The sequence below is a fragment of the Erinaceus europaeus genome, chromosome 5 (assembly GCF_950295315.1).
Source record: "Erinaceus europaeus chromosome 5, mEriEur2.1, whole genome shotgun sequence".
In the NCBI taxonomy this organism is placed as follows: domain Eukaryota; kingdom Metazoa; phylum Chordata; class Mammalia; order Eulipotyphla; family Erinaceidae; genus Erinaceus; species Erinaceus europaeus.
This window is the reverse complement of record NC_080166.1, coordinates 119,155,752-119,181,111: the sequence shown is the minus strand read 5'-3', so window position 1 is coordinate 119,181,111 and position 25,360 is coordinate 119,155,752. Positions and strand designations below refer to the sequence as shown.

General features: G+C 41.4%; 1 protein-coding gene across 2 annotated transcripts in view; it reads left to right on the top strand.

Moving 5' to 3' along the window:
• MTUS2 (microtubule associated scaffold protein 2) overlaps nt 1–25,360 on the top strand; it is a 411,436-nt gene that overhangs the window by 246,516 nt on the left and 139,560 nt on the right. For both annotated transcript variants that reach the window (XM_060191674.1, XM_060191673.1), the window contains exon 5: nt 5,076–5,237. In XM_060191674.1, the coding sequence (XP_060047657.1) occupies nt 5,076–5,237 (162 nt within the window). The remainder of the gene's footprint in view (nt 1–5,075; nt 5,238–25,360) is intronic.

Below are 25,360 nucleotides of genomic sequence, written 5' to 3'. Positions count from 1 at the left end.
CCACTGGATTTTGTAGCCTGACACCTTGCTATATTGCCTAATAACTTCCAGTAGTTTTCTGCTGGATTCTTTAGGTTTTTCCATGTATACTATCATATCATCTGCAAATAGTGAGAACTTGACTTCTTCCCTTCCAATCTGTATTCCTTTGATTCCTTTCTCTGCTAAGTTTGCTGAGCTCTTTGTGTATTTTGGTTATTAGTTTCTTGTCTGATGTATGGCATGTGAAGATCTTCTCCCATTCTGTGAGGGGTCTCTTTGTTTGTGTGATGGTTTCTTTGGCTGTGCAGAAGCTTTTCAATTTGATGTAGTCCCATTGGTTTGCTTTTGTTTTAGTATTCCTTGCAGTTGGGTTTGTATTATCAAAGATGTCCTTTAGGTTTAGGCAGGAAAGTATCCCACCAATGTTTTCCTCTAAGTATTTGATAGTTTCTGGTCTAACATCCAGGCCCTTGATCCATCTGGAGTTGACTTTTGCTTCTGGTGAGATCAAGTGGTTCAGTTTCATTCTTTTACTGCAGTCGTTTTTTGGTCAGATTTGCTTGTGTTTTCCTATCTCTAAGGTATGGCCAGAGCAGCTCAGGTTCACACCTAACTGAGACAGAGTGAAGAGAGTTGATGAACTCTCATTCCCCTAATATAAGAGCTTTTTTTAGGCTGCACAGAATGCAATGCATGACTGTATCTATTATCAGCTTGACCCCTCCCCCCCAGAATACATTGTTAAGCACAGTGTTGTTAGTTAAACCTCTGCTTGGTCTTCCTTCAAGTATGTTGATCCAAGAGGGAAAAAAATCCAGTTACATATATTACAAATTCTAGGAGTCAAGTGTTGGTAGAATACACACCCTACCAAGACCCCAAGTTCAAGCACCCAGTCCCCACCTCCTGGGGAGGAGAGGGGAGAGTTTCACAAGCAGTAGAGCAGTACTGCAGGTGTCTCTCTTTCTCTCTGTCTCTGTCTCCTACACTATCTCTCTATCTCCCCCTCTATAGGAAAAAAGGAAAGGAAGAAGGGAGCGAGGGAGGTAGGGTGGGTGGGTTACTAACTGACTGCCAGAAGTAGTGGAGTCATGGTGCAAACTCTTGAGTCGGGCAGTAGCGCAGCGGGTTAAGCGCACATGGCGCAAAGCGCAAGGACCAGCGTAAGAATCCTGGTTCGAGCCCCCAGCTCCCCACCTGCAGGAGAGTCACTTCACACAGTGAAGCAGGTCTATAGGTGTCTATCTTTCTCTCCCTCCTCTCTGTCTTCCCCTTCTTTCTCCATTTCTCTCTGTCCTATCTAGCAACGGCGACATCAATAACAACAATAACTACAACAACAATGAAAAACAACAAGAGCAACAAAAGAGAAAATAAATATTAAAAAGAAGAAAGACTTGATCATGTATTATAAGAGAGGGAGAGGAAGAGGATGAGAGAAACCAGAGCACAACTCAACTCTAACATAAGGTGGTGCTGGGGATTGAACGTGTGGTCTCTGGGACCTCAGGCATGCAAGTTGGTGCCTTAATAGACCGAGATAGCTCCCTGGCCCTAAGTGTTTTCCTATACTAACTTTTCTATTGTTTTTTAAAATGCCTGTCATTAGTTCTTTTAATTCTTACAATAGTGCTGTTAACTTAGTTATCATTATCCCACATACAAACTAAGAATCTGAGAGGCAGAGAGAAGTGAGAGGTATGTTCTGATATGTTCTGGTATTTCTATTGCCCTGTAAATAAGTGAAGAGTAGATAAATTACCAGGTTGTGCAGACCAGAGTGGTTCAGGCTTGTTGAGATTGGGATGACAGAATTAAACACATGAACCACTCACTTCCACTGGCTGAATCTTCCAGAATACTTGCCTGGCTCACACACACACAACTTGTTTATTTCTAGTTGTTTTGTTCCTCTTATGAAGTACTGGTTCAGCTTTGTCTGCATTGTTGTGAAGTGCCTGGAGCATTTATAGAATTCAGCAGCCATTTCCAAATCCAGAGTACTTTTTCAGTTACTGAATAATGTGTCTTTTTAATTGCTGGCCATCTTAAGCTGGTTTTCAGAGTAGTGCTGCTGACTGCCAGCTGTATCCTGCAATAATGGACCAAAATAGAGTTTTATTTCATTTTATTTTTTTAATAATTGAAACTCTCAAAGGGAAATACATAGCTTCCTTGACACTCTGTACTTCAAACAGATGAATTAATTCCCAACCTGGAAAGCAGCCAAATCTTTAAACTGACATGCTCACTGAATAATAAATTCCATCTAAAAGAAATGCCAGGCACAAGAGGACGTGATAAAAGGGCATTTGAATTTTATATTTTAATATTTTCCTTTTTAAAATAATCTTTAATAAATTGTTAAACAAGGGAATTTGCATGAAAGGTTTTATGCTCAATTCAGCTTCTATTACAAATTACAGTCAATAGATTATTCTGTCAGTATGTCAGCAGTGGACGCACTAGTCAATCCCAAGTGAAATATTTCTAATGGCCTTCCTCTCCCCATATGCAGTGTCCTGTAAACTCCTGGAGATCCTCTGATTTCTCTAGGATAGTACAGGTGGACACATTCTGTGCTTCATAAGCAAAAGCTCACTCGTGTCCCTTTGGGGCTAAATGCTTGCTTGCTTTATTCTCTGGTGCAGAACGCAGCGCACATGCTTTCAGTGAAGTTCCGATGCCTGTGTTCCATGTGCATAGCTAGCTAGCTGTATTCATTCTCCAAACCCTGTGTGGAATTATTTAAAATGTTGCATCACAACTTAAAAGAACTACAAGGCACAGATCCTGTGTTAGGGAACAGAACATTCTTCCTTTTTTCTAAGTAGTGATTTAATATTGATTTACAAAATTACACGTCAACAGGGGTATAATTCCACACTGTTCCCACCATCAGAGTTCTGAATCCCCAATCCCTCCATCACAAACTATTGCGGTTCTCCTAAGGTTGCAGACATCAGCTAAGTATCATCTCTACAACTGTCTATATTTGTACATAATTGCCCCCTTTTCCTTCCAGGTTCAGTCCTCTTTTCCCCCTCCCCAAACCACTAATGATCCAGTTACTACATCCTAATATTCCTCCTTCCTTCCCCCTCTCTCTGCTGGTCCTAATGGCGCTGGAGTTCAGAGCCTTCTTACCCTCCTCCTATCATTTCTCCCTCACTGGGAGTATAGATCAAGATTGCCTTGGGAGTGCAGGAGGTAGGGGTTCTGGCTTCTATAATTGCTTCTCCACTGGACATGGGCACTGGCAGGTTGATCCATACCCCCAGCCTGTTTCTGTTGTTCCCTAGTGGAGCAGTGCTCTGGAGAGGCAAGGTTCCAGGACATACTGGTAAGGTTGTCTGCCCAGAGAAGTCAGGATAGAATCATAGTAGCATCTGCAACTTGGTATCTGGAAGGCAGCATATTCTTTCTTTTTTCTTCTCAGACATACTTTTCTTTAGAGACAAAACAAAATCTTGCTGATTTTAAACAGACTTTCATATCTTTGGAGGAAAGAAAGCAACTTGAAATGGTTGAATGGAACACCTGGCTTTTTCAAACACTGAAAACATTTTAATAGTGTTATCATTTTTATGCAGGCCCTATCTGAGTAGAATATTAGGACTCTCCCTTTAAAATGAAATTTTATGCTGAAATTTTTTTCTTTCACTACAGTCCTGTATACTTCTTTCAGCTGTCAATGTTTATTTTTCCATGGTAGCTACATTCCTAACTGCATGGTTTTATTTCCAAGAAGCACTAATCTCAATACATTCAGACTCTCTGTCTAATAGTAGATTACTCTTCACAACTAGATAGTTCAAAAATTTGTTCTTTACCCAGGAAGTGGTGTCATTGTCTTTAAGGTGCATATAATGCAGATATATACATATGTTGTAGGTGTGTGTGTGTGTGTGTGTGTGTGTGTGTGTGTGTGTGTTGTATGTATTGCAGTAGGTGTGGAAAGATCTAGAAGGAAAGCTTGGGCCACAACAACTTTTTCCATTTAAATATGACAACATAGTCCATTGTGCCATAGTTTCAGTGCTCAGAGTAGCTAGTTATAAATAAGCTGTCTTGTGGTCCAGGAGGTGGTGCAGTGACTAGAGCATTGGACTCTCAAGCATGAGGTCCTAAGTTTGATCCCTGGAAGCACATGTACCAGAGTGATGTCTGGATCTTTCTCTCTCCTGTCTTTCTCATGAATAAATAAATAAAATCTTTAAATAATTAAATAAGCTGTCCTACAGACAGAATCTGCTTCTGTATAGAACAGTAAACAGAAAATATTAGTAAATATCATCTTCCTTTAAAATGAGCTAGATTTTCATTCAGAGCCCTCACAGTTCTCCAGTGTTGGTGTATTGCACCAAAGTAAAAGACTCTGGGGTGGGTGGATAGGTGGGGGTTTAGGTGCTGGAACAGGATGGCAGAGAACCTAGTGGGGGTTGTATTGATGTGTGGAAAACTGAGAAATGTTATGCATGTAGAAACTATTGTATTTACTGTCAACTGTAAAACATTAACCCCCCCAATAAAGAAATAAAAAATAAAATAAAGTGAACAAAAAATCAAGTTCTCCAGAACTGCACAAGTCTTCTCTGTTTCTTATTCTGAAGGTAATCATAGCTAGATGTCACAGACTGAGAGTAAACCGGAACTCTGATGCATGTGGATATCCTTTTTTCTTTCATGTGGATATTTTTATTCATACCTCTCCTGGATCACTCACACTGCTTTCTAAAATTGAACTCTGTATGCTCTGAATTATTATTCAGATGCCTATCACATACATATTTACACAGCCACATAAGTAACATGTGCATGTGAGCAGCATGTGTGTGTGTAAATGTGTCAGATCTCTAGAGGAGTGTGATTGCTCTTTGCAAGTGAATTTGATGACAGGCTTTCAGATAGTGACTAAAGAGAACTCTTCTTCACACCCAGTTCCAGCAAAATGCTTCCCAAGGCCCCTTACTTTAAAAGATCACATTCTAAAGTGGATGATGCTATTAGCATGGGTTGACTATTGCAAATGGTGAGAGGGAGGGATCCATTTTTCATGAAGTTGCAATGAAAATACTGTCTGCTTCTCACAGGGTCAACCTTTGGGAATGAAGACCAGCCAAATCTGAAGGCAGCTCCGCCCTCAAAAGATGCACCCAAGGGGACAGGCCGGGCCGCCCCACCAGCACCCTCCAATGTGACGACACCTCGAAGGAGTTTGCTTCCAGCTCCAAAGTCCATGTCCACACCCACTGGTAAGAATTTCTGTATTGGAGAAGCTTTCAGAAGAGTTGCCCTTTGTGTATTAAAATGTCTTTTGAAGGTGCCTGTAAACACCAGTTATAAAGAAGAGATGACAGATGAGTTTCCAATGGCATTAAAAATAATAATAACACCACTGTTTTCTATGCCTAATATTTAGTCTTGTGTTTAGAATATTCACAACTGCCTGTCTTCTACTCCAGTTCCTTAGAGTCACACAATTTCCAAGTAAGTCTTTTAAGATATAATTTCCCTTCATGGATATACGTATATTTTGGTAAGTAATACATGACTCTTAATGAGGTTCATACTCTCTTTTTTCTTTTCCTTTACTTTAACCAGTTAAAAGTTTATTTGGTTTGAGGATTAAGCCCTTTGGATACAAACCCAGCACTGGTCTTGGGAATGTGAGGTCTTTAGAATTAACTATTAGTTACTGGAAATACAAATGACCGAGAAGGATATTAAATAATACCATGGGAAGAGAATTCGCAAACCCAGAAGTAGGTGTGCGTTGATCTTTCCAAGTAGGTGTTTTTGTGTTCTTTGTATAGATGTCTAGAAGAGGCATAGCTGGGTCATATAGTAGGTGGATTTTTTAATGTGTATAGGAATATACACACTGTTTTCCACGGGGAATTGACTTACTCTTCTAAATAATAAAATCATAATAATAATTATCACCTTCTTCTCACTCTTCTTCTTCTCCTTCTCCTTCTTCTTCTTCTTCTTCTTCTGCTTCTTCTTTCTTCTTTCTCCTTCTCCTTTCTTTTTTCTTCTTTTTCTTCTTCTCCTCCTCCTCCTCCTCACCAGGGTTGTTGCAGGGGCTAAGTGCCTGCATGACAAATCTAACTCTGGCAACCAATTTTCATTTTATTTTATTTCATTTTTTGATAGGACAGAGGGAATTTGAGAGAGGAGGGGTACACAGAGAGGGAGAGAGAGACAGAGAGACACCTGTAGTACTTGCTTCACCACTTGTGAAGCATCCACCCTGCAGGTGGGGAGCAGGGGCTGGAACATGTGTGCGCTTAAGCAAATATACCAACACCCAACCTCCAACTGCCTCCTTTTCTAAGTCAAAGCACATTATTTAGTTGTTCTTTCTTAACAAATTCAGTGACCACGTTACTGGATATCTGTGTTGGAGGATAGGATGTGATGGTGATAGAAAGATGAATGAAACAAGTTATGTGTCCCCAAAGGGTCCAGATTTAGCTGGTGGAGAAGAACCACCAGCTAAATTAGAATAAAATTATCAAACCATTGTTGATCTGTGGTACAATGGGCTGTGCATTACACATCCTACTGTATGTAGGAGCTGGCCAGGAAAGTCTACAGAGTCCTGACTCAGACAACTGGGTGGCTCATACTCTCGAAACTAACAGGATGAACCAGAGGAGAACACATGGAGAGGAAAGATGATACATTTGTTTGGGGATGAGATCTGTCTGGAGTGCTTGAGAAGCTAGGTCCTGTAGGTAGCCAGAGACCTATGGAGATTTCAGACTGGAAATTCAGAGTTGGAAGTAGTCAACTTCTAGTCCCTGCTCTGGGAACAGAAGTCGTGGGTGAGGAGCCAAGTAGTGGCATGACTGGTTGCGTGCACACATTACAGTGCACAAGGACCTGGGTTCAAGCCTCACATGCAGGAGGGAAGCTTCTGAAGTGATGAAACAGTGTTGGGGCTCACTTTATTTCTCTCTCTCTCTCTCTCTTCCCCTTCCTCTCTCTCCTCCTCCTCCTCCTCCTCCCTCCGTTCCTCTTTTCCTCCCTCGTTATCTCCTTTTCTCAATTGCTGTCTGTATACACAACAAATAAAATAGTTATAGAGTCATGGGTGTGTATAATGTATATGAGCGGATGTAGACTCTACAGAGCAGTGTCTAACCCATAGCACCAAGTAGGAGTTAACAGAGGAGACCCATCCTGAGAATTGAGACCTTAGAGTCAAGCACCAAGAGCGGGGGATGGAGACTATGGGCGCCCACCTGCAGGGAGGAGGCTTCATAAGCTGCGAAGCAGGTCTGCAAGTGTCTGTCTTTCTCTCTCCCTCTCTATCTCCCCCTCCACTCTCAATTTATTTCTGTCATATTGAATGAAAAGAAGGGGTAAAAAAAAAAAAAAAAGGAAAAATGGCCACCAAATAAAGAAACTATGGACTTTATGGGCTTAGATGGTTCTCAAAAGATATTGAAAAAAGAGAAGTAAAGCAAGAGATAGCCTGAAAGGGAAAGCACAGACCATGGGTGTCCTGGGTTTTTAGTATGAATAAAATTGAGCCTTCTGTTTGAAAGTATTAAGAAAATAAGGGGGAGTAAAAACAAGAAAGGGGATGGGTGTGGGAGCGTGGTTTGTGGTGGGGTAGGGAGGGAAAGCAGGTCCTCAGCATAGAGGAACAAGCACTGGTCGCAGAGAATCTGCCCCTGCTTCCAGAGGCATCTGTTTGGAGATGGGTTCTGAGGGAGTTTTGACAAGATTACCTCACCTTTTGATACCACATACTGATTGGTTCATTATGGATAATTTTAGGAGAGCAGTACAACCTGACCCTGAGTCAAAGAGGAAGCGTCTGTACTTGCTGGATCATCAACTTGATCTCTGTTTCAGATGCTGCTTTGTAGGAAAGTGGGATAAAACCAATGCAAGACAGCCCAATTAGTTATTTGACTTACTGTCATTTGGCATAGTGCTTTGAGATCGACCCCTCATGTGCTAAAATAGATGCAAGCAGAATGGGCAGCTGACCGTTTGCCATTTTTAATTAAAATGACATGTCTCTCCTAACTTTTTATAGCAAATTTAAATGTGCTTTTATTAATATCACATCACTATAGGAGCTATGTTGTCTTCAATGCGTATCTGAGCTCAAGAACTCAGCAGTGTGTAAAGCATATAGTAGGCACCCTTGAGATTTTGTAGAGATGAGCCTACACAGCTTTTCCCAGGAAAACTCAAATGTGGTAACAGAAGATAGCTGCTCTCTGATACATCTAGTATTTCTCTCTCTACCTCAAGAGAATACAATCAAAAAAGAGACCATATTTGTTTTGTTCTTTAGTTCAAGTAGGAGACTGTATACATTATTTAAAAACCCATAACTAATGTGAGACCGTGTGGATTGGGAAAATGAAGCAGAAAGCTCCCCCCCCCCTTTTTAAATGTTTCATCGTATTGTCTTCAGAGTTTTATCTAAGTTTCAACACCTAAGACTTTCTTGCATTTCAAAATTATCTTCATAAAAAATAAACCTTAAGGGGCCAGGCAGTGGCGTACCTGGTTAAGTGCACACACTACAATGCACAAGGACCCAGGTTCAAGCCCCTGGTCCCCACCTGCAAGAGGAAAGCTTCATGAGTGGTGAAGCAGGGCTGCAGGTGTCTCTCTGTCTCTCTCCTTCACTATCTCCCCATCCTCTCTCAATTTATCTCTGTCTCTATCCAATAATAAATAAATAAATATATTTTTTTAAAAACTAAATGTTATTGCTGGTTTGCATTTATTCCGTTTATCTAATTTTCTAAGTAAAATAACATGTAGGTTCTAAAAATCAGTCTTTACATTGCCTTGTTCTATCATCAAGCTAATTAAAAAGTGGAAGGTGGGTATGCAGATTATAGTGAAGTCTCAAAACAGTTGAATTTCTTGGAACTGTTTTGTTCTAATTAGGTAATGCCAACCATTGTTTTAACCCATGTTGTCGAAAACATTCTAAACTTTCTTTTCCTTAGTGATTCCAGGCTAATGATGGCGAACCTCAATGACTGTCGCCCACCATTGTAGATTCAACATTAACTAACACTAGAGCACTAGAGCATACCCAGGGAGTACTGGGGCTGTTTCCTTTAGTCTTGATTTCTGATGTCAGGTTTTGTTTGTTTGTTTGTTTGTTTGTTTGTTTGTTTCTGATTCATTCATTCAACAAACGTTTACATGCTTGCTCTAAGCCATAGGTGGTTGGATTCAAGGATAATTAGAATAGTCCTTACCCTTTAGGGAGCTCACAGTAAGGTAAATAGATCTGTAAACTATTAATTAGTGTGAAAGCAAGGCATCTATAATCTTATCAGCTGGATTCCAATTAATTGTAGCAGACCAAGAATTAACAGTTAGATGAATTATTGGGGTGTTAGAAAAGTCACGATGTAATTTTCTATGTTTTTTTTTAAATATTTACTTATTTATTCCCTTTTGTTGCCCTTGTTGTTTTATTGTTGTAGTTATTATTGTCATCATTGTTGGATAGGACAGGGAGAAACAGAGAGAGGAGGAGAAGACAGAGAGGAGGAGAGAAAGATAGACACCTGCAGACTTGCTTCAACGCCTGTGAAGCGACTCCCCTGCAGGTAGGGAGCCGGGGGCTTGAACTGGGATCCTTGTGCCCGCCCTTGGTTTTGCGTCACATGCTTAACCCACTGCACTACTGCCCAACTGCCCAACTCCCAATTTTCTAGGTTTTTACTTGCAAAAATGTGTCACGACTTTTCTGACAATCTGATAGAAACAAATGACCTGAAAAAAATGTACATTACATGTCACAGGTTTTATTCAATATTATTTTATCATTTCTGTATTTTTTATCGTCTGATATATTTAATCACAAGAAAAAATTACACTGGGTGAAGATTGAAGGGAACCAGGCTCAGGTGCCTAGAAATCCCTCTCAGTTTATTCACAAATGTGGAATAACAAATCACATTTAACAAACAGTAAAGTGTTTACTGTAGCAGTTACTAAAAAGGTTAACATGCAATATTCGAGTATTTCTCTTGACTCAAATGATGATGTTAAATGAGTCTATGTTACTATATCTTAAGTGTAATATTCTGTGTTGATAATTGGAAGAATACCTAAGTGTTTTAGAGAATAGATGTATAAATAACACAGTTATTTTGTTGAATTCTTTTTTTTTCTTTATCTTTTAAAAATACACACTTACTGGTATTGGGCACTAGCTCATCTGGTAGGGCATACATCTTACCATGTGTGAGGTTCTGAGTCAAAGGCCAGTACCACAGGGGAGCACCATGACTCCAGAGGGTGCTCTGTGGAGCAATACTGCTCTGTTTCTCTTTTTCTCTATCTGAAGTTTAAAAAGAGAATGAAAACCCCAGCCTGGGAATGGTGAAATTGAGCAGGTGTTGCGCACGAAAGCCACATACAGGCATAACTATTGAGCATTCTCTGTGTTCCATGTAGTATGATTAGGGATTTCAACCTCACCTCATTTCATTCTAGAGGAAAATGAATTATAGAGAAATTAAATAACCTTCTCTTCATACCCAGGGCCATATGGCTTCCATGTAAGCAAAACAATGACTCCATCTAGATCTGTCAGGCTTTAAAGCCTGTGTACCTATAACCTCTGTGCTGTGCAACTATAAATTTTTTACTCAGGGGCTGGAAAGATATCTCACTTGGATAGTTTGCTGTGCTCGCTTTGTCATGGGAAGAGACCAACTGTGAGTCAAGGCTCCACCACACTGAAGAGAACTTCAGTGCTCTTTCCTTTTCTCTGTCTCTAGTCTTTCTGCCTGAAAAGTCAGCCTGGAGTGGTGATACTTCAGTTCTTACTCAGCTCAATATCACTTAGATATTTTTTTTTAGTGAGAGAGAGAGAGAGAGAGAGAGAGTGTGTGTGTGTGTGTGTGTGTGTGTGTGTGTGTGTGAGAGAGAGAGAGACTATGTTGAAAAACTCATCTTATGCTTGGAAATAATAATAGGTTAATGTGTGACTTAGAAAAGAAGTGAAGGCAGAACTGTAGAAAAATACATAAAATATACATGTATATATAAAAATATAGATAGATATGGAGAGATATAGATATGGAGATAGATAGGGAGAACTAAATTTCCTAAAATATTCAGAGGTATGACTATAAGAGCCTAGGTCACTACTGCAACATTTTAAATACAAGGTGTAAGAAATTTTAGTAATTTCTATTCATTTTATGGCTTATTATTGCTTATTTTGTGGCTTTGTGGCTTATAGTCTTACCAGAATAAAATATTTCAGTTATATATATTCAGGAGTAGCACAGAATTAAGTGATAGATATAAAGTCAGCCTATATTGATGATTTTGGGAGAACTACTGCAGTTTCCAGGAGAGAATGGAGATACAGAACTCTGGTGTTAGAAACAGTGTGGAATTATACTCCTGTTATCTTATAATACTATAAATTAATATTAAGTCACTAAAAGAATTTATTATAAAAAGCAAAAAAAAAAAACAAAAAACCCAACATCTTATATGAGTTCTTTCTAGAGCAGTGCTTGTGACCTCACATAGAATCTCAGATTCTCTTCAGTATTTTTCTGCACCCCTTTTTCTCTGGCTCCTAGACATAAGCTGAGAGCTAATGCACTGCTCTTACCATGTTGAGCGGTGAATTGTCATCCACCCCTGGTGGTTTTCCTGTTAGTTGATAATCATCCTTGCCTCCTGGGTGTCTGTGTGAGAATAGAAGGTGGTGTGGGGTTAGTGCAAATGGGAAAAAACCTTAAGCATCTTATCCATGGCTAAAGAGCACAGTGACAGTGATCCATACCGTTTCACGTGAATATTCATGGTTTTCCCATTGACTTTTCTAACTGGTTTTCAGTTGTAGCAAATAGGAAAATATGTTCACTTCAAAACACTGATCTGAAGATAGGTTACTTCTTCATCAATATGCCCGGTGACTTTGTCACGTTGACATGATATTATGGAAAATAAAAATGTATTATTCTGAGTAAGGGATAGAAAGTTTCCTATAACTACAAAAGAAATGAGCACTTGTTGTTTATATCGTTTGCTTATCTCCCTCCTTAAGGGGAAAAAAATCTCTCTGGGAGTAGTGAGATAACTATTCTATCAATTACAAAAAACTCCACTTGTATACTGAAAGCTAATTTCACTGTTACACCAAAGCAAAGGACTCTGGTGGGGAGGGGGAGGGGGGGGCTTTCAGGTCCTGGTGCAGAAAGACCAAGGCTGGGGGTGAGAGTGCTTCACAGAAAATGTAAACATGTATTAGCAACTTATTTACTATAAACTGTTAATCCCCAATAATAATAAAGCTAACTTTACTTCTTTATTTAAAAAACATTATTGTTATTACATAATACATCCCACAATGTTAGGTATTTCATTCAATCAAAAATACGAATGTCCCATCAATATCATCTGAAAGTGTTTGCAGAATATGTGGACTTGCACAAGGGCAGAGCTGACAGTTCTCCCACCCTCTGTAGTCTGGGAAGCGTTAGCTCTCTCCAGCGTACATGTTTAATGAAGAAATCGAGGGAGCTCTTGTAGAAATAAATATTTTGCTTTAGAGGAAAACAGAGAGGAGGAGCAAGGGTCACTTTGAGTGCCACTGGGATATTGAGTCTAGATGATTTGGGGGAGGTCATTGTTGCCCATAACATGTCACGTACGATCTTTGGCCATAAATAGCTTCAAGCACATGTTATTTTTCTGAAAATGAAAAAGTCAGGGCACCTCACAGTGTGAAGCGTACTTTGATTCAGTAGTGTTCAGCAACCTCCCAGAGGCAGGACCTGAAGGAGGCAAGTTCAAGGCAACTAGGCTGTGCTGGGCTCTTCCCTGTGGACTGTGTTATTGCTTGGTGTTGACTGTGTTCTCCCTGAGGCTGAGTCTCAGTTGCAGTCACAGCTTCAATGTATTTGTCCTTAGGAAGCCAGCGGTGGAACATGCCAGAGACGGAAGAGAGAGGTAGTTACAGAAGAGTTGCTATGTTAAGAAAAGAATCTTGGTGGAAGAAAATTAAAGGCAATAAATTTGATAGTGTTCTTTTTTTTGTGAAGTCACAGATAGGAAATCAGGATGGGGGTGATGTATGTAGTGCCTGGTAAGGAGAGCCATTCACTTTATCCTTCGGAGAGGTGTGCTCCAGGGTGGCCCAGATCTGTTGGCTGCTCTTTCAGATGGTGGTGGAGAGGTTCCTGGCCACTCATTACAAGCCAGGAGATGCTGTGAACTCACTACAGCTTGTGACACAGAAGCCAGCTCTCAGTCACCCCAGAGTGAGAATAGGTTACAACTCCAGGGAGTAAGCACCTTCTTTGGACTGAGAATTGTGCTGGATGTTTGTGGAAACCAATGATGAACAAGACAGACTTCATCCTTGCAGAGTTTATGTTACAACAGAGAGAGGAGCCAGGTGGTGGTGCAGGCAGTGGGGCATACATGCTACCATGCTCAAGGACCCAAGTTCAAGCCCCTACCCCCCAGCTGCAAGAGGACAAGAGAAGCTTCACAAGTGGTGGAGCAGTGCTGCACGCCTCTCCCTCTCTCTCTCTCTCTCTCTCTGTACCCCACCCCTTTCAATTTCTCCATCTCTTTTCAAAAATAAATAAAATATTAAAAGTAACAGGTGAGAGAAACCTAAAACTCCTATTGATACAATCACGTTTTTAATTACAGTTTTGCTAAGCACTGTGAAATGAAATGTGTGCACAGTGAAGGCATATTTTGTACCCACACTAATATAATATGCAACAAACTTTGAGCCAGTGGCCTCCAGGACCAGTTGAAGTTGCCAGAAGGCAGTGGGGGGGGAGCATCACATGTAGGTGAGTAGCATATGCATTTTCTCTTGGCAAATGCTAGCCCATTCCCAAGCCTCTTACCCATTAAAATCTTGAGAAGAGCATCTAGCAATTAGAACCTTTGTAAATTTGAAAACACACTTTCCTTTCAGCCTTTTACTGGGTGAATTTTGTGAGTTGTAAAATGGTCCTAGGACACAATGCAAGGTAACTGCATAAAAAGCACAACAGCTTCATCATTGTCTAAGTTTCCTGCACGTCTGCCCTGGTTTTTATCACTGCACTTCAGTTGCTCTTAAGCAGTTCATTGGTATCGCTTGACTTTTTTTTTTTTAGGACACGAGTTTAAAATTGTAATAACCTCTGAAATTCTAATAACCTCATCCTCTATTATTGCCAATTTAGTGACCTGGAGTACTACTTAGCAATTCTAATCAAAATACCACAGAATAATCCAAGTAAAGGAAAAGATACGGTTGCCTTTCAATTTTACCTTTCAAACCTGTGCCTGTCAAGTTCTTCATCAACAGAAATAATATTTGAGAAGCTTTGGGAAGCACTGGAGGATACACACTTAGAATCAGAGGACAATCAGTGACTTCCCTTGCTGTGAAGCCACCTACAGATTACAGTTAAGTCCTTTGTTTTTGTCGTAGTTCCTCAAAAGTAGGACATGAAAGCGTATCTCTCACTTAGGATATACATGAATTGAATCTGAAAGGTTACACACCTGCTCTCTAGCCCATCATGGTTGTCAGCCTTGAAGAGTTACTGGAGCTAGCCCAGCAGTAATTAATGCAAATGGTCTTTTAGAGTTGTTTCCTATTGTGCCCCTGACATTTATTTTCTGAACTCTGCCTACTGTACTATAAATGCATTGTTATGCAAATGGAAACACCATGTTGTAGCCCATCCCGTGGGCATGATGAGCACGCAACTTTAATTGCATGTCACTTTTTAAAACTTCTCATTTCCTTCAAGACATGTGTAGCCTACTAGCTATCTCACACTGAGGAAATACCAGGTACCTGTTACTGCTTCCTGAAGGGTAGAAAGAAATGCAGCTAGATACCAGACAAGGGGAGATGAAAGACTTTGCCCATATATTAAATACTATAAACCAATAGCTTCCCAATAAAATGAAAAAATAAAACAAAAAAAGAAAGAGTTAAGTACCATTCATTCCTTTTCTAAGATAAATGATAAAAAGTAACATGTTTCTTGGGCTTTGCAATGCCTTCATACCATTCACCTCTAAATTCTGCGGTGGTGGCACACCCAGTTGAGTACATGCATTACCATGTGCAAGGACAGGGGTTCAAGCCCCTAGATTCCACCTACGGGGGGGGGGAGCTTCACAAGGAGTGAAGCAGGGTTTCAGGTTCCTCCCTCCCCCCTTCTCTTTTGCCTCCAGTCGCTGGGGCTCAGTGCTGGCATTATGAATCCACCACTTCTGGTAACCTTTTTTTCCCTCTTCTCATTCAATAGGACAGAAAGAAATTGAGAAGGGAGAGGAGGAGAGAAAGACACCTGTGCTTTACCACTTGCAAAGTGACTTCTCCCTGCAGGTGGGGAGCAAGGGCTCAAACCAGGATGCTCACAATGGTCCTTGTGCCTCATACTCTGTGCTTACCCTGGTGCACCACTGCCCAGCCCCTCCTCTCTCCCTCTCCCTCTCCCTCTCCCTCTCCCTCTCCCTCTCCTCCCTCTCTCTCTCTCTCTCTCTCCCTCTCCCTCTCTCTCTCCCTTTCCCTTTCCCTTTCCCTCACTTCTCAGTTTCTCTCTATCCTATTAAGAAAAAAATGACTGTCAGAAGTAGTGAATTAACTGTGTAGGCAGTGAGCACCAGTGATAACCCTGGTGATAAATAAATAAATCCAGCAATCAGTACATTTGTATTGAACACTCGCTAGTTGATAATTAACAAACCAACCTATCTGGCATGAGTCTATAACTCCTCTGCTTCCACCTTTTAGTGGCTCCCCATTGCTCACAGACAGAGGCAGACTCCCAGACCCAGCACTCAGGGACCCTCTGAGCCACACCTGGCTGCCTTCAACTGTCTCTCCTGCCCCATCTTGATCTGCACCTTTGATTTCTTGAATGAGTTAAAGCACGTGATAATCAACAAACAGTAAGTCAAATCTTGCTGTACCTTTCCTCATTCACTGTTCTTTCTACTGGTTAGGCCTTTCTCTTTTGCCTTGCAGCTCCCAACCATTTGCCAACAGTGTGATTTTCACTTAAGATAACAATCTGTTGGTGTCATAGTTAGAAGAGTCCTTCATTAGCCTAGGCACTTGGGTGTCTTGACACCCACTGGCACCAGAGCATGCTTTCTCCACTTTATCACCCTGTGCTTTATATCAGACTCTGCCCCATGTGCTTTAAACTTACTTTCTTTCTAAATATAGAGGCAACATTACAAAGCCTCTCTTTTTCCATTTCTTTTTTTCTTTCTTTTTCTTTTTTAACCGCTACTATTGGTCTGATACTTTTAGATGCAGATAGAGACAGAGACATTAAGGGAGAGAGGGAAAGACACCACAGCACTCAAGCTTCCTCCAATGTGGTCAGGACCCATCTAGAACCTGTGTTTCACACACATGGCAAAATAGACAGTACCCAGGTGAGCTACCTTGCTGGCCCTCTTTTCCCATTTCCTTTCTTCCCTTTTCTCTTCTTTTTCTACTTGATTTTGATAGAACAGAGACAGATTGAGAGGGGAGGGGAGGGGAGATAGGGAGATAGACAGAGATACCAGCAGTACTGCTTCACAACTCAGGAAGCATCCCCCTTCTGCAGGTGGGGTGCGGGGCTCTAACCTGAAGCCTTACACACTGTGATGTGTGAGCTCATCTGGTGTGCCACCATCTAGAGCCTTTCCCCATTTCTAAACATGAGGAAGTTGTGATTTGCCCAGTGATGCAATTTGTATGCAATCAACTCAAAATTCAAATTGGCATCTGTTATTCTTTTTAAAAATAATACCCTAGGGAGCTGGGTGGTAGCACAGTGGATTACGTGAATATAGCGTAAAGTGCAAGGACCAGAGTAAGGATCCTGATTCAAGCCCCCGGCTCCCCACCTGCAGGAGATCACTTCACAAGTGATGAAGCAGGTCTGCAGGTGTCTATCTTTCTCTCCCACCTCTGTCTTCCCCTCCTCTCTTTATTTCTCTCTGTCTTATCCAACAACAGCAACAGTAATAACAGTAACAATAGCAAGGACTACAAAAATGGCCTCCAGGAGCAGTAGATTCATAGTGTAGGCACTGAGCCCCAGCGATAGCACTGGAAGCAAAATAATAATAATAATAATAATAATACATTCATTTGCTTATTAGAAGATTAGCTGCTAAATATGACACTGATGATGATTTAAGAGTGCTGAATTTGACAGTGACCTGGGATGCCAGAATAAATACAAGTAAATCAAGTAGGATTCCTCTTATGATAGAAGCTGTATTTCTTTTGTAAAGTGGTTAAGAAAGATGAGAGAATGAGCCCCATGAGCCTGATTGTAATTAGAACAATTCTCACATCAGGTTAGAAAAATAACAATTTTCCTCCAATTACAAGTTATGATCACCTGGAGCCCATCCTGAACTCCTGAACTTGCAGGCACCTCCATTCCCCTTTCCTTTTAAAGCCCTTTTCTGCCTTCCTATTGGGAGACTGGATGGCAAGCTCAGGCTGTCGTCTGGGGAAGGTGCCCCCCACATAACTTCTGCCCTATGGAAAGCCCCTCCTGTTACTGCTGACTTTCTGTATGGGAAGTGAGAGACCCAGTTTTGTTGATAGTCAAGTCAAAATTATTTTGTTGATAATCCAAGTCAAATTGGTTTTCAGAGCTAGATGTTTTGGAACCCACCTTGCCTGTGGGTCTCTTCAAATTGGGGTTCCACAGGCATAAACTGACCATCATGCATGTGATGTCTAGCACAGAGTGCAGACAGTGATGCACATGATTGCTCTAACACGGGCTCATAAACGGATTTAAGGATGTTGCTTAAGGGATCGTGTGAAGTGGCAAAACTATGAAGAAACGCAAAAATTGATGACCAAAAATGTCATGGCAGTGATTTATTTGAGTGAGGAAAAAGACGGTTGAGATTATGACAGATTTCTGAGATTCTAGTGCAGTTCTAATGTTCTAATTCTTGATGTGGATGGCAGTTTTATCTGTGTTTGTTTTGTAATTATTTGTTAAATAGCATAAATGTGTTTTGAGTATTATACTTAACAATCAAAACTGGTTATGCTATTGTAGCATTTTGTTAAGAAAAATATATAAATATATGTAATAAGGTCCCAATATAGAAATGAGTAAAAGATCTGAACACAGACCTCGCCAAGGAAGTTATACAGGTGGAAAGTATGTGTATGGAAAACTTATCTCTGCCACCAGAGTTATTACTGGGGCTTAGTTCCTGCAGTAGCTCTACCATTCCTAGTAGTTTGCCCTTTCTTTCTCTTTCTCCCTCCCTTCTTTTCTCCCTTTCTTTTCTTCTTTTTCTTTCTTCTTTTCTTTTTTTTTTTCTTTTTTTTTTTTTGTCTCCAGGGTTATTGCTGGGGCTCCATGCCTGCACTATGGATCCACTGTTCCTGGAAGCCATTTTTCCCATTTTGTTGCACTTGTAGTTATTATTGTTATTGTTGTCATAGCTGTTGTTGGATAGGACAGAGAGAATTTGAGAGAGGAGAGAAAGATATAAACCTGCAGACCTGCTTCACTGCTTGCGATGGTCGTGACCCCCAGCAGGTGGATAGCAGGGGGGCCCTTACCAGGATCCTTACACCAGCCCTTGTACTTTGTATCATGTGCATTTAACCCGCTGTGCTACTGTCCAGCCTCCCTCTTCTCTTTATTTTTTAAAGATTTTTAAAATATTTACTTATTTATTTTTGTTGTCCTTGTTGTTTTATTGTAGTGGTTATTATTGTTGTTGTAGATGTCATTGTTGTTAGCTAAGACAGAGAGAAATGGAGAGAGGAGGAGAAGACAGAGAGGAAGGAGAAAGACAGACACCTGCAGACCTGCTTCACTGCCTGTGAAGCGACTCCCCTGCAGGTGGGGAGCCAGAATCCTCACACCGGTCCTTGCGCTTTGTGCCACATGCTCTTAACCCAGTGCACTACCACCCAACTCCTTTCTCTTTCTTTTAAGAGAGGCGAGAGATGGAGCGAGAACAAGAGACACCACAGCATTGCTCCACTATTTGAGTTCTACCACCTTGCCGGTAGGGCCAGGAGTTTAAACTCAGGTCCTCATGCATGGTAATATGTCCAGTTGACAGCCCCCAGACTACTTCTTTGTTGGATTACCTAACTAGAACTGGCACATTAAAAAAGAAATATCTAAATACATATCCATATAGGTTTTTTTTACTTTACTTTTTTATTATTAGTGATTTAAAAATGACTGACAAGATTGTAGGATAAGAGAAGTACAATTCCATACAATTCCCACCACCAGAGTTCCATAGCCCCTCCCCTCCACTGGAAGTTTCTCTATTGTTTATCCCTCTGGAAGTATGGACCAAAGATCTATGGGGTGCAGAAGGTGAGAGGTCTGGCTTCTGTAATTGCTTCTTCAAAGGACATGGGTGTTGACAGATCAGTCCATACTCCCATCCTGTCTACCTTCCCCTAGTGGGGTACAGCTCTGGGTAGATGGGGTTCCAGGACACATTGATGAGGTCTTCTGTCCAAGAAAGTTGTAATTATATGAAGTGTTTTTCCTACCACATCTTGTTTGTTCATATTTTCTCAGTACCTAAAGTAATCACACAGTGTCTTGATTCCCAAGGAGAACTGGATTATTTTCTTCCTCCAAATCCATGATGTTCAGAACTATATTCATTTTGTTTCTAACAGTGTGTAAAGCAGTTTCTTATTCGCATAGGGTGAGTGAGTGTGTGTGTGTGTGTGTGTGTGTGTGTGTGTGTGAGTGTGTGTGTGTGTGTGTGTTTTCCATGTGGGGAAAAAGAAATACTAGAGGAGAAGAAAGAAATAAAGAGACTTCAGTGGGAGTTGGGTGGTGGCGCATCAGGTTCAGCGCACATGGCTCAAAGTGCAGGGACCAGCGTAAAGATCCCAGTTTGAGCCCCCAGCTCCCCACCTGCAGGGGAGTCACAAGTGGTGAAGCAGGTCTGCAGGTGTCTATCTTTCTCTCCCCCTCTCTGTCTTCCCCTCCTCTCTCCATTTCTCTCTGTCCTATCCAACAACGATGACATCAATAACCACAACAATAGTGAAAACAACAAGGGCAATAAAAGGGAATAAATAAATATTTAAAAAAAGACTTCAGCATGTCAGAAATTCTAATCTCAAGATTGATGTCATTTTCCACAGAAGAACATGATTTGTTAGTAACGAAGTCATGTATTTATCTACAAGAATATATTGAGTGTACAGGTCTCATGTGGTACATCATCTAATGGGGAATGTAAACAGACAGAAGGTAATCAGCCTATAGTAGGATGAAATGCACTCATAGATCACAACAGCATCCAGAGACCTCTCAGGTGAGACTGAAAAGATGAGCTGGAAAAGAAGTCACTGGAAGCGAGGAGGTGAGAGGCTGCTCCAGAGATTTCCACCATTACGTGGTGACTCTTCTGAATTTTTTTTTATATATTTTATTTTATTTATTTATTCCCTTTTGTTGCCCTTGTTGTTTTATTGTTGTGGTTATTATTGTTGTTGTCATTGTTGTTGGATAGGACAGAGAGAAATGGAGAGAGGAGGGGAAGACAGAGAGGAGGAGAGAAAGACAGACACCTGCAGACCTGCTTCACCACCTGTGAAGTGACTCCCCTGCAGGTGGGGAGCTGGGGCTCGAACCGGGATCCTTATGCCGACCCTGTGCTTTGCGCCACCTGCGCTTAACCCGCTGCGCTACAGCCCGACTCCCGATTCTTCTGAATTAAGAAGCTGCAGTGGCTATAAAACCAAGAAGGGAACTAAAGAGAGCTACACGGTTTGGCATTTCATTGCATGTAAAGAAGCAAGAAAGAAGGATAAAAAGATGAAATCAACGCTTCTGACTTGGGCAAAAGATGTATTTGTTAAGAGAAATAAGAGTAAGAAGTTCTGTTAGATGACAAGGAGCTCAGTGGGGGCACACAGGGTGTCTTGTGCATGGTGGATATCTGAAAAAAGACGTTGAAATACAAGTTTTTGTGCACAGAGGGACATTCATAGATAGGTTACATATATGCTGTATATATAGTACTGATATTTGATATGTATAAATAACGAAGTCTATAAAACATATAAAAGAAATTAGAGGTGAGGAAATTATCAAAGAAACATTTCTTTTTAACCTACATTATTTTTTGCAATTCTTACCAGCCAGAGATACCAGAATACCTCTCAACAGTTTGATAATCGCATCTTCTTATTTTGTTGAATGCTTTATGAGAACCCAGTCTCAGGGATCTGTGCTTAAATAGGACAGGACGGTGGCCTGCAGCTCAGCATGGTGAGTGCTCACTGGTCACTCAGTTACTGTGGACAGGCCTCAGTCTGGGTGGTGACAGCTCTGTGAGTGTTCTGGGACCAGTCAGGAATAGGGTGTGAGAGCTGTGAGCCAGGACTTTGCCCTTGGGGTGTGTTGCTATGGAAACTGAATTCCAGTGTAGTATCCCCAGAACTAAGCTGCCCCACCTGGAGGGCTGCAGTCCCAAATTCTCCCCTTTTTACTGATTTGCTGCTCTTAATCACCACAAGGCTTTTATAGGGCTGTAGTCCTGGGGAGCAGTCCCCAGGACGCTAACTGGGCTAGTCCTTTCAGAATTTACTTCAAGGTCTGTGAAAGCCCAACTCCAGTGTGGTCAGTCGTGTCCCCCAGATCTCTGCTCTGAACTCTGGCAAGCTTCTGCCTGTGAGCTGCTACCTGGGTGCCCATTCTCCAGGCCTACAGTTCTTAAATTCCTATTTCACATTGTTGCAGAGTTAGAAGTAGGACTGAAGTGCTAGGATTTCAACACAACCTGGCTCCGTTCACCAGACCAGTGTCCTGTGCCTTTTAGACCTCTTCTGCATGTGGCTTATCAAGTGTTCAAGTAGCAGAGCTTTTCACTTCTTGGAAAAAAGCATTTTTCTTTCTATGACATGCCCCCCACACACACACACACGCACACATCATCTTACCACCTGGCTGTTGACCTTTCTCTCTTGTTCTAAAAATCAGTGTGTATATGTTGTTCTATGTATTTCTGTGGTCTTGCTATCATATCCAGATGAGAGATACACAGATCTTATATTAGTCCGCCGATTTGGCATCTTTGGATTTTTTTAAATTTACAACTGGCAGCTAAAAACCTTTTTTTTTTCTCTCTCTCTCTCTCCTCTTGTCCCTGAAATTCCACACACTCTTTTATAATTCAAGACCCTCTTTAACTTGACATATTCTTGTCATCTGATGCTTCCTATCTTCCTTCTATCCTGTCCCTATGACTCTCCCCTTGCAATGCTCTCCATAGTACTTCTCTTTTAAGTGGCAGACTCCCTGATCCTGATCACATCACTCATTTTTTCCTGTTTGCCTCCTTTCCAGTTTCAGTGACACTGTAGTATCTGCATGCACTGCTGCCACATCTGCACTTGATTTTCTTCTAGTTCCACTCCGTCTTCCTTCTCTCTCACATGGGTTTTCCTGCCCTTTGTCTGCGGCAAGCTCATCGGATTAGGGGAGGAATCAGCCTTGGTACTTCACCTTGAAAGATGAATTTCTTTAAAGGACTGAGACCTTTATTGTGTTGGGGGATAAAGTCTGTTGGTGTGCATTTTTCTTTTCCATTTTTGCTCCTTATCTTCTCTTACTTATACTGAGATTCGCCTGCAGGATTTGCCACCTATTATATATGAGGCAAAGAGCCTATAAAATTTTCCTTTGATTTTTTTGATGTGATTATTTCTTTTTATGAAAAATATATAGCATTACTCAAACCATTATCTTTTATCTTCTATCCATTTTGATAAGTATAGTGAAGTTCCTGAATTAGCAACTGGCATTTCATTTTTCTTTTTTTTTTTCCTTTTCCTTTTTCTTTTTTCTTTCTTTCTTTTTTTTTTTTTTTGTCTCTAGGGTTATTGCTGGGGCTCTGTGCCTGCACCATGAATCCATTGCTCCTGGAGGCCATTTTTCCCCTTTTGTTGCTCTTGTTTTATCGTTGTTGTAGTTATTATTATTGCTGTTGTTATTGATGTGGTTGTTGTTGGATAGGACAGAGAGAAATGGAGAGAGGAGGGGAAGACAGAGAGGGGGAGAGAAAAATAGACACCTGCAAACCTGCTTCACTGCCTGTGAAGTGACCCCCGGCAGGTGGGGAGCTGGGGGCTCAAACCGGGATCCTTACCCCAGTCCTTGCGTTTTGCGTCATGTGCATGAGTCATGTGCACTTAACCCGCTGCGCTACTGCTCGACCCCCCATTTTCTTTTCTAAAATAACTGTTTCATCCTCAGATCAAGCCCACCATTCCTGACTGGAGGCTTTGGTCACTTTCTCCTGGCTCTCATGCCTGTGGTACTGCAATAAGCACCTTTGGTTTATGCGTTCACAATGTCCAGTTCAGGAGCAACTCCCCCTTCCAGTGTCATAGTCCCTCTTATCACTGTAGAAGATCTCCTACACTCTGTACTTTGCTAAGGAGCCAGGTTTGAATTCTCAGGCAGCACCTTCCAATATAGGCATTGGAGTGTTTTCTACTGCTCTCTTTGTGGTAGATCACCTTAGGACTGTTTGGATTTATGCTAATTTACTGGACTTGGGTAAATATGATCAGTAGCAGGGTTTCAAATGTAACACCATGAACTTCTCTGAGACCAGAGAGATGCTGACATTTCTGCTTCCTTCCTTCCTTCTCCAACTTCCTGTCAGCCTGGAGCTGCAGTGGCTAGGTCCAGGAGTGTGTGCATTGCTGCTGTGCATTGCTTCCTGTTGGTGGGATGCTCAGTGTATACAAGGCACACTGAGATGTGTATGTACATATGCATTTATTAAGGAGTTTTTTTTTTCTCTCTCTCTAGCTATTTGGTTGCAAGTCAAAGAAACCTAATTCAAACTGCCTTAGGCAACAAAAGAAAGAAAGAAGGGGCCTGGCAGTAGCCCAGGTTAAGTGCACATATCTTGAAGTGCAAGGACCAGTGTAAGGATCCCAGTGGTGTAAGGATCCCGGTTCGAACTCTCAGCTCCCCACCTACAGGGGAGTCGCTTTATAAGCAGTGAAGCAGGTCTACTGGTGCCTATCTTTCTCTCCCCCTCTCTGTCTTTCCCTCCTCTCTCAATTTCTCTCTGTCCTATCTAGCAACAATAATAACCATAACAACAACAAGGGCACAACAAGGGCAACAAAATGGGTAAAATGGCCTCCAGGAGCAGTGAATTTGAAGTGCAGGCACCTCACCGAGCCCCAGCAATAACCCTGGAGGCAAAATGAAAAGAAAGAAGGAAAGAAGGGAGGGGGTGTGGCGAGAAAGCAAACAATTAAAGGACTGGAGAGTTCCACAGATAAAGTGAAGGTGAAATATGACTGTATCCAGGTACTTTCAAGAGTGCCTCAAGTGTATTTCCATTTCATGATTCTTTCTAGTCTCTTAGGTTCTTCCTCAAGTGGAGACTGGAGACAAGATAGTCAATAGTAGTCCAGGTTTATCTCTTATAATACTTATGTGAGAAAAAGAATTATTTTCTAGCCAACAAAGCAGCTCACTTGAATAGTGAGCTCCTGCCACGTGCATAACCCAGGTTGGAGCCCGGGCCTCACCACACTGAAGGAAGTTTAGTACTGTGGTCTCTTTCACTCTGCCTACCTCTCTGCCTTCTCTAGCTTTATTTTTTAAAAAAGAAAGTAAAAGGAAAAAATTTTTTTCTAGTAGTTAGGAAATAGGAAAATTCTCTTAGTAGTTCTCCAATTGTCCCATCTTGGTTGCTTAGGTTTTCAAGCTGGGATGCTCTGTCATAGCAGCACGATGCAGGGCTCCCAGCAGGCAGGACTGGAAAGGTCTAGACACCTCTCCTAAGATCTAGACAAGCTTTTAGCTGCCAACTAAACAGCCCTACAAATCATCATGCTCCAAATAGAACTAATTACTTTCCTCTCAAATCTGCCTCCCTCCTTATATTTTCTCTCCTGGTCAACTGTTCTCCTGCTCACTGAAACCAGATGTCAGCTAGTCTCTTCCTTATCCTCCCCTACTGAGTCAGCCATCTGGGTTAGAAAGAAGGGATTTTATAGTTATCAGCTGATGCAGCTTAGTGGCACAAGCATGTTGAGTGGACATACTCATTCGGAAGACTACGACAGAGCTTTGGGACAGCTTTTGCCAGGTGTCAGAGAAGGAGATGGCAGCTAAGATTGAGTGGAGGGGCCAGAAGGACTCTTGAAAACTCCTGAAAGTGAAAACCACAGTGCTTAAGCTTTATTTATTTACTTACTTATTCACTTATTGAAAGAGAGAACTGGAGACCCGAGCATGGCTGGCCATCGAATCAGAGGCCTCTCCCCTGGAATTCTTGTGCTCCACCCAGTCACTCCCTCCCATGTTTCACA